The sequence below is a fragment of the Trichechus manatus genome, unplaced genomic scaffold (genome assembly GCF_000243295.1).
Source record: "Trichechus manatus latirostris isolate Lorelei unplaced genomic scaffold, TriManLat1.0 scaffold00036, whole genome shotgun sequence".
Taxonomy (NCBI): Eukaryota; Metazoa; Chordata; class Mammalia; order Sirenia; family Trichechidae; genus Trichechus; species Trichechus manatus.
In genome coordinates this window covers 11,842,237-11,855,183 of record NW_004443972.1, presented here as the reverse complement: position 1 = coordinate 11,855,183, position 12,947 = coordinate 11,842,237, and the positions used below count along the sequence as shown (strand labels likewise).

Here is a 12,947-nt window from a genome sequence, read left to right as displayed (position 1 = left end):
TGATGTGTTGTGAGATTGTTAACCATTGTCATAGGGCAACATTTGTAGTAACTGTTAAATGAGAAACTATTTTGTTCTATAAGCCTTCATCTCAAGTGAGAATAACAGCACAATTTGAAGAGTGTAGTCCATGTCACTGAACTGTGCATGTAGAAATTTTTGAAATTGTGTACCTTTGGCTATGTGTATTTTCACCAAAAAAAAAAAAAAAAAAGGTTGAGAAGTTAAGAGGGTTAATATGTTGTGGAGTTGTTAACCACTGTCATAAAACAACATGTGTACTTCTGTTTCATGAGAAACTATTTGTTCTGTAAGCCTTCACCTGAAGTACAATAAAAAAAAAAAAGTACAAGTGTGTATATAAAAAAATTGTGAAGAATGGAAAACTGGGAAATACAAACACAAATGTGCCTTCACTAGCATACAGTGCATGTTGTTGGTGGTGGGTGCCGTCAAGTTGATTTCGACTCACAATGACCCCGTATGACAGAGTCGAACTGCCCCCATACAGTTTTCTTGGCTGAAATCTTTATGAGAGTGGATCACAAGGTCTTTCTCCCATTGCACCGCTGGGTGAGTTTGAACTGTCAATCTTTTGGTTAGCAGCCCAGCGCTTAACTATTGCACCGCCAGGGCTCCTTATAGAGTGCATATTTTGTATTTATATTGGGGAGGAGGGATGAAACATCCATCTACGTCAGGACTCACCTCTGGTGACAGCATCTAGTGCACAGCCACTTCCTGTTGCTCCTCCTCCAATGACAAGGATATCAAATTCAGATGTGTTTTGCAAAGTCAGTAACTGAGCTTCTCTGGAGGGAGGCTCCCTATTAACAGGTTCTGTTATGTGCTCTGCTGCTTCAACATATGCCACATTCACCTAATACAAAGCATAGCATTTTTAGTTATTCATCTGAAAGACAGCCGCTTCAATAAATTTTACAATATACTAAAAAGAAGAGATCTATAATGGTGATAAGAATACCAGAACTACAACACAGACCACAGTCCACATGGAGTCATAGGACCAACTGCCTTATGTGGAAATATTTTAAAGTCCTTAAAATTCTGGGGGTATTTTCTTTCATAAGCCACAAGTTTTTAGCCATGGGACTCCTGATTTCAGATTCAGTATCTCAGCTGCTTGTTTTGGTATCATATACAGCCAGGTTCAATTATTTGAGACACTGTAGAGCAATTCCAACATACCTTTTCTAAGAGAATTTAGAGGAAAACATAAGGAAATGTTTTACCCAGCAGCTGCAATTCAAACAGATAGCATCATTTGTTCATTGCAGCACTATTCTCAATAGCCCAAGGTAGAAACAACCCAAATATCCACCACGAATATCATGAATTCCTGAATGGATAAGGAAAATACAGAATATACACACAATGGAATATTACTCTGCATAAAAAGAAATGAAGTCCTGATACATGCCACAAGATGGATGAACCTTGAAAACATGCTGAGTGAAATAAGTTAATTACAAAAAAGACAAAAATATATAGTAAGATTTATAGTATATATCTTAAGATTTCACCAATATGAAACACTTAGAATAGGCAAATGTACAGAGACCAGAGTTTAAGGGTGGTTACCTGGGGCAGGAGGGAAGGGGAAAGAGGGGAATCTGTGTTTAGCTAACACTGAGTTTCTGTTTATGAAGATGGAAAATACGGCAATGAATGTTCATGATGGTTGCATAATAGTGAAAAATGTTGAATAGACAAATGTTGTGTTACCTATATATTTACAACAAGTAAAAACACTGGGAAAAAAAGTGTTGAAAGAAGGAGGAAAAAAAGGAATCCGTGCCTTCCTACAATTTTTTTAAAGTATATCTTCTTACTCTTCAATTCTGCTGACAAATTATACTCTAGAGTTTGGGGTCTATAAATTTAAAACCCCACCAAACCAAACCCAGTGCCGTCAAGTTGATTCTGACTCACAGTGACCCTATAGGACAGAGTAGAACTACCCATATATAAATTTAAGTCAGTGAAATTAAAAAGAATCTGTTAAAAAAAAAAAAAAGAATATGTTTAACAGAAATTTCTATCCAGTTTAAATAATCAGTTATGGCCGACAGGATACGTATTTTTCAAAGATTTAGTCAGAGATTTTCCCATTAAATATTTTAATATAAAATAATAGATTTTATATATTTAATTCACACTGTTTCAAATTTGAACATTTTAACAATAACATAATAAAGGCAGGCATAGTGACCCTAACGGATAATGACTTTCAATACCTCTAGCTCCTTCATTAGAAGGTAGCGTATCATTGTAAATCAAAAATGTTACTGGCCTTAAAAAGAAAAAAAGTACAGTAGTTATCAGAAGTCATCATTAAAAGCTCAGAGAAATGGATACTTACATTTTCCCCCAAAATATTCATTAATAATATTGAACAATGCTGGCCAACATTACTTTATCAGTTATCCACGGATATGTGACCTATTTTCTTTTCTTTAAATCACATCAGCCCAATCTGTAAAGATGGTGTTTTCCTCATTCTTGCTGTAGGGACCTTCAAGAAGCTCTGAACCACAAGGACAAAGTTTGTTCGAGGAGAGGTAATCTTAGCTCTATCACAGAGAGTGTTTTAATCACTCAGGGTAAGAAACATATACATTTTTTCATCTAACTAGGCCATATTACTCCTAACAACTGGATTTAATTAATATCAGGCCAATTGGATTTCTACGAAAAGTGGACAAGAAGCCCACAGTCACCAGAAAAGAGGAAATAACAGAGATTATAGCAAAAACAAATAAAATAGAAAACAGAAAAGCAGGAGAAACAATCAACAAGATTAGAAGTTGGCTCTTCAAGAGAATCAATAAAATAGACAAACCTCTGGCCAACTTGACAAAGGAAAAGAATGAGAAGATGCAATAACCAAAATAACAAATGAGATGGGCAACATTACAACAGAACCAACGGAAATAAAAAGGATCATAACATAATACTATGAAAAATTATACTTCAACAAATTTAAAAATTTAGAAGAAATGGACAAATTTCTAGAAACACACTACCTATGTTAACTAATACAAACTGAAGTAGGTAATTTAAACAGACCCGTAACAAAACAAGAAATTCAAAAAACTCCCCCAAAAAAGCCTCGGCCTAGACAGCTTCATTGGAGAATTCTACTAAACATGCAGAGAAGAGCTGACATCAATTCTACTTAACCTATTCCAGAATCCAAAAAAGGAAGAATACTCCCAAATTCATTCTATGAAGTCAGCATAACCCTGATACCAAAGCCAGGCAAAGACACCACTAAAAAAAGAAAATTATACACCAATATCCTTTATGAATACAGACACAAAAATTCTTAACAAAATCTTAGCCAACAGAATTCAACAGCATATCAAAAAGATAATACACCACAACCACGTGGGATTCATACTAGGTATGCAAGGATGGTTTAACATTAGAAAATCAATTAATGTAATTCACCACATAAATAAAACAAAGGAAAAGAATCACATGATCATCTCAATCAATGCAGAAAAAGGATATGATAAAGTCCAACACCCATTCTTGATAAAAACTCTCAGCAAAACAGGAATAGAAGGGAAATTCCTAAACATAATTAAGGGCATATGTACAAAACCGACAGCCAACATTATTCTCGATGGAGAGAGATTGAAAGCATTCCCCATGAGAACGAGAACTACACAAGGATGCTCTTTATCACCACTTTTATTCAATATTGTATTGGAAGTCCTAGCTAGAGCAAAAAGGCAAAAAAGAAAAATAAAATGCATCCAAATTGGTAAGGAAGAAGTAAAAGCATCGCTATTTGCAGATGACATGGTCCTATATATAGAAAATCACAGAGATGCCATAAGAAAGCTACTGGAACTAATAGAATGATTTAGCAAAGTGGTGGGGTAAAAAGTTAACATACAAAATCAGTCAGATTCCTCTACATCAATCAAGAGAACTCTGAAAAGGAAAGCAGGAAAACAATACTATTTACAATAGCCCCTCAAAAGATAAAATACTTGGAAATAAACCTAACTAGGGAGGTAAAAGACTTATACAAAAAAACTACAAAACACTACTGCAAGAAACCCAAGCGACCTACATAAATGGAAAAACTTACCATGCTCAAGGACAGGAAGACCTAACCTTGTGGAAATGATAATACTACCCAAAGCGATCTACAGATATAATGCAATCTCAATCCAAATGCCAACAATACTCTTTAACAAGTCAGAAAACCTAGTCGCCAACTTTACATGGAAAGGAAAGAGGACCCGGATAAGTAAAACATTACTTAAGAAGAAGAACAAAGTAGGAAGCCTCATACTCCCGGATCTCAGAACCTACTAAACAGTCAAGGGAGTCAAAATAGCCTGGTACCAGTACAACAACAGACACACAGACCAATGGAACAGAATTGAGAACGCAGAAATAAATCCATCCACCTATGGATAGTTAATCTCTGACAAAGAGTCAAAATCTATTAAACGAGGAAGAGAAAGTCTCTTTAAGAAATGATACTGGCAAAACTGGATATCCATCTGCAGAAGAATAAAACAAGAGCCATACCTCACATCTTACACAAACAGTAACTCAAGCTGGATCAAAGACCTAAATGTAAAACATAAAACCATAAAGATCATACAAGAAGAGAAGGAGGCGGGGCCAAGACGGCGGAGTACTCAGACACTTCCGGTGGACCCTCTTACAACAAAGACCCAAAACAACACGTGAATCAATTATATATGACAATCTAGGAGCCCTGAACATCTAAGGTAAAGTTGACGAACTGGACTGAGTGGCAGGGGGAGGGAGAGACGGTTCAGAAGGAGCGGAGGAGTTGCCAGACCTGACCCAGTGAGAGCCTGTGCCCTTCAGGCCTCAACAGCGCATGGGTGAGTGGTGAGGCAGGCAAGTAGCTGTGCTTGGGAGGTGCGTTTTCCGCACTGGGAAATACCGAGCACAGGAAAGTCTACACGGCCACCCAGAACCAGTGAGAAGCAGCCCTTGTAGGCAAAAGATAAGTACTTGCATATGGCCTACCACGCGGATAAAAAACACCCCCCTTAGGGAAAAACCTCTCTCCCATTTACCTCCCTGCTCCCTGCTCTGCACTGGGTCCCAGACCAGATTCAGCAATTGCTGAGTCCCCTGGGCCAGAAGTACAATCTCTCACATGCCCTGAGCCATCCTCCTGGCCTTGGAGAGTGAACAAATTAACAAACAGGAAGAAATAAACTGCTAGCTCCCCTAATCCATGAACCCAGGGTAGGCATAGCTCCTTTGCCTAGGCACAGGCATAAGGGATAAAAGGACTGAGTGCTCTTCCTTCTGCAGAGACTTGTGTGGGCCTATTTCAACAGTGTAGGCCCTCATTACCGCACTACAACAGGGTATATACCTGAAGTGTAACTTCAACTGTTTCAGCTGTGAAGTGGCAGGTTCTTGACATTTGACACTGCTCTGCCCATTAAGCAGAGCTTTCACCTACCCATATCAAGGGCCTGAGGACTGGTGGCTCCACCCATACCACCTGTTCACCTGCGATAGGGCCCCAAGAATAAGAGGTGCCCCCCCAGTCCTTACAGTCAACAGCATTGGGTGTTCATAGTCCGGCTGCAAAACCCACCCGCCTACGTGCTCTAGGGAACAGGGACTCGCCTTCCTCCTGGACACTTGGGGGCGGCGGTCAGACCTCTGCCTTGCTCAAAGTGTGTCCCTCTGCTGCAGCCAGATGACTGTGTCTACACCAATTGCCCATGCCTGTCTAGGACTATAACTAAGAGCATACACCACACACTTGGTGGCTATCTACCTGGGCACCTAAGCTGAATCCATAAAGGAGGAGTGGGTGGACTCCTGAGCGCACATACCTAGTAACAGATCTAACTACCTGCTGACAGGACATTAGAGCTTCAAAGGTGCCAACAATCAAACTAGCACATACAAGCAGCCTATTCTGGCATATCAAAACAAACCAAGAAGCTAGGACCCAGTAAGCAAACATAAAAGAAACAAATATAATAATTTATTGATGCCTCGGAGACAAGTGTCAATATCAAATCACATACAGAGTTCAATCCATGATGGCTTCAGCAAGCTCCCAAAATAAAGATTCTAGCAATTTTCCAGAGGAGGAAAATTTCTTGGAATTACCTGAGGCAGAATACAAAAGATTACTATACAGAACTCTTCAAGAAATTAGGAAGGAAATTAAGCAAAAGGCATAACATGCAATAGAGGTAATTAAAAAGATTAGAGAAGAACATAATGACAAATTTAACAGGCTGCAAGAATCCATAGAGGGGCAGTAATCAGAAATCCAGAAGATTAACAATAAAATTTCAGAATTAGACAGCTCAATAGAAAGTCATAGGAGCAGAATCAAGGCAATGGAAGTCAGAATTAGTGAGACTGAAGATAAAGCACTTGACACCAACTTATTTGAGGAAAAATCAGATAAAAGGATTCAAAAAAATGAAGACACCCTAAGAATTATGTGGGACTCTATCAAGAGGAATAACCTAGAAGTGACTGGAGTAGCAAAACAGGGGGGAATAACAGAAAATACAGAGAGAATTGCTGAAGATTTGTTGGCAGAAAACTTCCCTGATATCGCGAAAGACAAGATATCTACCCAAGATGCTCATCGAATCCCAGATGGGGTAGATCCCAAAAGAAAGTCACCAAGAAATATTATAATCAAACTAGCCAAAACCAAAGATAAAGAGAGAATTTTAAGAGTGGCTATGGATAAATGAAAAATCATCTACAAAGGAGAGTCAACAAGAATCAGCTCGGACTACTCAGCAGAAACCATGCAGGCAAGAAGGCAATGGGATGACATATATAAAGCCTTGAAGGAAAACAACTGTCAGCCAAGAATTATATATCCAGCAAAACTGTCTCCCAAATATGATGGCAAAATTAGGGCATTTCCAGAAAAACAAAAGTTTAGGGAATCTGCAAAAACCAAACAAAAATTACAAGAAATACTAAAGGAAGTCCTCTGGTTAGAAAATTAGTAACATCATATAACAACCCAAGACTAGAACACTGGACAGAGGAACCAGATAGCAACCCAGACAGGGAAGTCACAAAAGGAAATTAAAACTAAAACACTGAAAATAGGGAAACAGATGTCTATACGTAAAAGACAGTAACATTAAAACAAAAAAGAGGGACTTAAAATATGCAGACACAGATTTTTCATATGGAGAGGAAGTCAAGGAGATATAAAGGAAATAAAAGACTGGTATAAACTTAGAAAAATAGGGGTAAATATTAAGGTGACCAGAAAGGAAACTAACAATCCTGCAAGTCAAAATAAAAAACTAGAAAAATGTAAAGACTCAGCAAACACAAAATCAACAACAATGAAAAAGATGAAAAGAAAATACATAAAGAAAAATGACACAGCACAGAAAATTAAGTGGAACAAAGAAACTGTGAACAACATACAAAAAAAGACATCAAAATGACAACACTATCTATCAATAATTACACTGAATGTAAATGGACTAAATGTACCAATAAAGAGACAGACAGTAGCAGATTGGATAAAAAAAGCACGATCCATCTATACGCTGCCTATAAGATACACACCTTAGATTTAAAGACACAAACTAAAACTCAAAGTATTGAATAAATATATCTCAAGTAAACAACACTCAACAAAGAGCAGAAGTGGTGATATTAATCTCTGACAAAATAGACTTTAAAGTAAAATCCACCGCAAAGGATAAGGAAGGACACTGTATAATGACTAAAGGGTCGATACAGCAGGAGGACATAACTATAATAAATATTTATGCACCCAACGACAAGGCTCCAAAATACATAAAACAAACTCTAACACCACTGAAGAGAGAGAGAGACAGCTCCACAATAGCTGTACGGGATTTTCAACACACAACTTTTGGTGAAGGACAGGACTTCCAGAAAGAAGCTCAACAAAGACACAGAAGAGCTAAATGCTACAATCAACCAACTTGATCTCATAGACATATACCGAACACTCTACCCAACAGCAGCCAAGTATACTTTCTTTTCCAATGCACATGGAACATTCTCCAGAATAAACCTTATATTAGGCCATAAAGTAAGCCTTAACAAAATCCAAAGCATCGAAATATTACAAAGCATCTTTTCTGACCATAAAGCCATAAAGGTACAAAACAACAACAGAAAAAGCAAGGAAAAAAATCAAACACATGGAAACTGAACAACACCTTGCTCAAAATACTGGGTTATAGAAGAAATTAAGGATGGAATAAAGAAATTCATAGACTCAAACGAGAATGAACACATCCTACCAGAACATTTGGGACACAGCAAAAGCTGTGCTCACAGGTCAGTTTATAGCAGTAAATGCACACATCCGAAAAGAAGAAAGGGCCGTAATCAAAACATGAACCCTACAACTGGAACAAGTAGAAAGAGAGCAGCAAAAGAAGCCCTTGGGTACCAGAAGGAAGGAAATAATAAGAATTAGAGCAGAATTAAATGAAATAGAGACTAGAAAAACAATTGAAAGAGTTAACAAGACCAAAAGCTGGTTCGTTGCAAAGATCAACAAAATTGATAAACTATTGGCCAAACTGACAAAAGAAAAACAGGAGAGGAAGCCAATAATCCGTATAAGAAATGAGATGGGTGATATCACAACAGACCCAAGTGAAATTAAAAGAATTACAACAGAATACTATGAAAAACTGTACTCTAAGAAATTTAAAAACCTAAAGGAAACGGACAAACTTCTAGAAACTCACTACCTACCTAAACTAACAGAGTCAGAGGTAGAACAACTAAATAAACCCATAACAAAAGAAGAGATTGAAAAGGTAATTTAAAAGCTCCCAACAAAAAAAAACCCTATACCAGATGGCTTCACTGGAAAATTCTACCAAACTTTCAGAGAAGAGTTAACACCACTATTAATGAAGGTATTTCACAGCATAGAAGAGGATGGAATACTCCCAAACTCATTCTATGAAGGCAGCATAACCCTGATACCAAACCAGGTAAGGACACCACAAAAAAAGAAAATTACAGACCAATATCCCTCAAGAACATTGATGCAAAAATCCTCAACAAAATTCTAGCCAACAGAATTCAGGAACATATCAAAAAAATAATTCACAATGAGCAAGTGGGATTTATACCAGGTATGCAGGCAGGCATGGTTCAACACTAGAAAAACAATCAATGTAATCCATCACATAAATAAAACAAAAGACAAGAACCACATGATCTTATCAACTGATGCAGAAAAGGCATTCAACAAAGTCCAACACCCATTCATGATAAAAGTTCTCAGCAAAACAGGAACAGAAGGGAAATTCCTCCACATAAGTAAGGGCATTTATACAAAGCCAACAGCCAACATCATCCTAAATAGACAGAGTCTGAAAACACTCCCCTTGAGAATGGAAACTAGACAAGGATGTCTTTATTCACCATTCTTAAGCAACATTGCGCTGGAGGTAATAGCCAGAGCAATTAGGCTAGAAAAAGAAATAAACGGCATCCAAATTGGTAAGGAAGAAGTACAAGTATCTCTATTTGCAGATGATATGATCTTATACACAGAAAACCCCAAAGAATCCAAAAGAAAACTACCAGAACTAATAGAAGATTTCAGCAAAGTTTCAGGATAAGCATACAAAAATCAGTTGGATTCTTTTACATCAACAAAGAGAACCTCGAAGAGGAAATCACTAAATCAATACCATTTACAATAGCCCTCAAGAAGATAAAATACCTATAAAAAGACCTATACAATGAAAACTAAAAGACACCACTGCAAGAAACCAAAAGAGACTTGCATAAGTGGACAAACATACCTTGCTCATGGACAGGTAGACTCAACATTGTGAAAATGTCAATTTTACCCAAAGCGATCTACAGATACAATGCAATCTTGATCCAAATTCCACTGACATTCTTTTATGAGATGGAAAAACAAATCACCAACTTCATATGGAATGGGAAGAGGCCCCGAATAAGTAAAGCATTACTCAAGAAGAACAAAGTGGGAGGCCTCACACTACCCACTTTTAGAACCTATTATACCGCCATGGTAGTCAAAACAGCCTAGTACTGGTACAACTACAGATACATAGACCAATGGAACAGAATTGAGAATCCAGACATAAATTCATCCACCTATGAGCAGCTGATATTTGACAAAGGCCCAAAGTCCGTCAATTGGGGAAAAGACAGTCTCTTTAACAAATGGTGCTGGCATAACTGGATATCCATCAGCAAAAAACTGAAACAAGACCCATACCTCACACCACACGCAAAAACTAACTTCAAATGGATCAATGACTTAAATATAAAATCAAAAATGATCATGGAAGAAAAAATAGAGACAATGCTATGAGCCCTAATACGTGGCATAATACAGTACGAATCATAAGTAACAATGCATAAGCACCAGAAAAGAGACTAGATAATTGGGAGCTCCTAAAAATCAAATACTTATGCTCATCAAAAGACTTCACTAAAAGACTAAAAAGACAACCTACAGAATGGGAAAACACTTTTGGCTACAACAAATCCGATCAGCGTCTAATCTCTAAAATCTACAAGATACTGCAAAACCTCAACAACAGAAAGACAGATAATCCAATTAAAAGATGGGCAAAGGATATGAACAGGCACTTCACCAAAGAAGATATTCGGGCGGCTAACAGACACATAAAGAAATGCTCACGATCATCAGCCATTAGAGAAATGCAGATCAAAACTACAATGAGATGCCATCTCACTCCAACAAAACTAGCATTAATCCAAAAAACACAAAATAATAATGCTGGTGAGGTTGTGGAGAGACTGGAACACTTATACACTGTTGGTGGGAATGTAAAATGGTACAACCACGTTGGAAATTGATTTGGCGCTTCCTTAAAAAGCTAGAAATAGAAGAGCAATAGGATCCAGCTATCCCGCTCCTTGGAATATATCCTAGAGAAATAAGAGCCATCACACGAATAGATATATGGATTCCCATGTTCACTGCAGCACTGTTCACAATAGCAAAACGATGGAAGAAACCTAGGTGCCCATCAATGGATGAATGGATAAACAAATTATGGTATACACAATGGAATACTACACAACGATGAATCTGTGAAACATGTTATAACATGGAGGAACCCAGATGACATTATGCTGAGTGAATTTAGTCAGTCACAGAAGAACAAATATTGTATAAGACCACTATTATAAGGATTCAAGAAAAGGTTTAAACACAGAAGACAACATTCTTTGATGGTTACAAGAGTGGGGAGGGAGGGTAAGGGTTATTCACTAACTAGATAGTAGACAAGAATTATCTTAGGTGAAGGGAAGGACGGCACACACTACAAGGGAAGTCAGCACAACAACTGGACTAAACCAAAGCTAAGAAGTTTCCTGAATACAATCAAACACTTTGAGGGACAGAGTAGCAGGGGTAGGGGTCTGGGGACCATGTTTTAGGGGACATCTAGGTCAACTGGCATAACGAAGCTTATTAAGAAAATGTTCTGTGTCCTACTTTGGTGAGTGGTATCTGGTGTCTTGCAAGCAGCCATCTAAGATGCATCAATTGGTCCCACCACCTGGAGTAAAGGAGAATGAAGAACACCAAAGACACAAGGCAAGTATTAGCCCAAGAGACAGAAAGGGCCACATAAACCAGAGATTTCAACAGCGTGAGACCAGAAGAACTAGATGGTGCCTGGCTACCACCAATGACCGCCCTGACAGGGAACACAACAGAGAGTCCCTGATGGAGCAGGAGAAAGGTGGGGTGCAGAACTCAGTTTTTAGTAAGAAGACCAGACTTAGCGGCCTGACTGAGACTGCAGGTACCCCTGAAAGTGTGGCCCCTGGATTCTCTATCAGCCCAGAACTAAAACAATTTCGGAGACCAACTCATCAGACAAGGATTGGACTGGACTGTGGGACATAAGGTGATACTCGTGAGGAGTGTGCCTCTCAGCTCAAGTAGATACAAGAGACTAAACGGGCAACTTCTGTCCGGAGGTGAGATGGGAAGGCAGAGAGGGTTAGGAGCTGGTTGAAGGGACACGGGGAATCAGGGGTGGAAAGGAGAAGTGTGCTGTCACAGTAAGGGGACAGCAATTAGGGTCACATAACAATGTATGTATAAATTTTTGTATGGGAGACTAACCTGAAATGTAAACTTCATTTAAACTACAACAATAAAAGAAAAAGATCATAGAAGGAGAAAGAGGGCCAAAAATAGGAGCCCTAACTTAAGGCATAAATAGGCTATCAAACATAGCTGATAGAGCACAAACAGCAAAAGATAAATTAGATGATTGGGACTTCCAGAAAATCAAATATTCCTGATCATCAAAAGATTTTTCAAAAAGAGCAAAAAGAGAACGCACAGGCTGGGAAAAAAAATTTGCCTATGACATATCTGACAAGGGTCTAATCTCTAAAATTTATAGAAAATCCCAACAACAAAAAGATAAACAATCAATTAAAAAATGGGCAAAGGCATTAGGGAAATGCAAATTAAAACCACAATGAGATACCATCTCACCCCGGCATTACTGGCACAAATCAAAAACACCGGAAATAACAAATGTTGGAGGGGCTGCTGGGAGATGGGAACTCTTATGCACTTATGCTGGTGGGAATGCAAAATGATACATCCATTTCGGAAAATGATATGGCGCTTCCTCAGAAAGCTAGAAATAGACACACCATTTGATCCAGCAATTCCACTCCTAGAAATATATCCTAGAGAAATTAGAGTCGTCACTCGAATAGACATATGCACACCTATGTTCACGGCAGCATTGTTCACAATAGCAAAACGATGGAAACAACCTAGATGCCCATTAACAGATGAATGGATAAACAAACTATGGTACATACAATGGAGTACTATGCAACGAGAAAGAACAACAATGAAT

At 38.2% G+C, this 12,947-nt stretch overlaps 1 protein-coding gene across 6 annotated transcripts in view; it reads right to left on the bottom strand.

Moving 5' to 3' along the window:
• GPD2 (glycerol-3-phosphate dehydrogenase 2) overlaps positions 1-12,947 on the bottom strand; it is a 180,968-nt gene that overhangs the window by 107,530 nt on the left and 60,491 nt on the right. For 5 of the 6 annotated variants that reach the window (XM_023730411.1, XM_023730408.1, XM_023730410.1 and 2 more), the window contains one exon: positions 709-880. The exons of the other annotated variant lie outside the window; for it this stretch is intronic. In XM_023730411.1, coding sequence (XP_023586179.1) covers positions 709-880 — 172 coding nt within the window. The remainder of the gene's footprint in view (positions 1-708; positions 881-12,947) is intronic. 6 annotated transcript variants of the gene reach the window in all.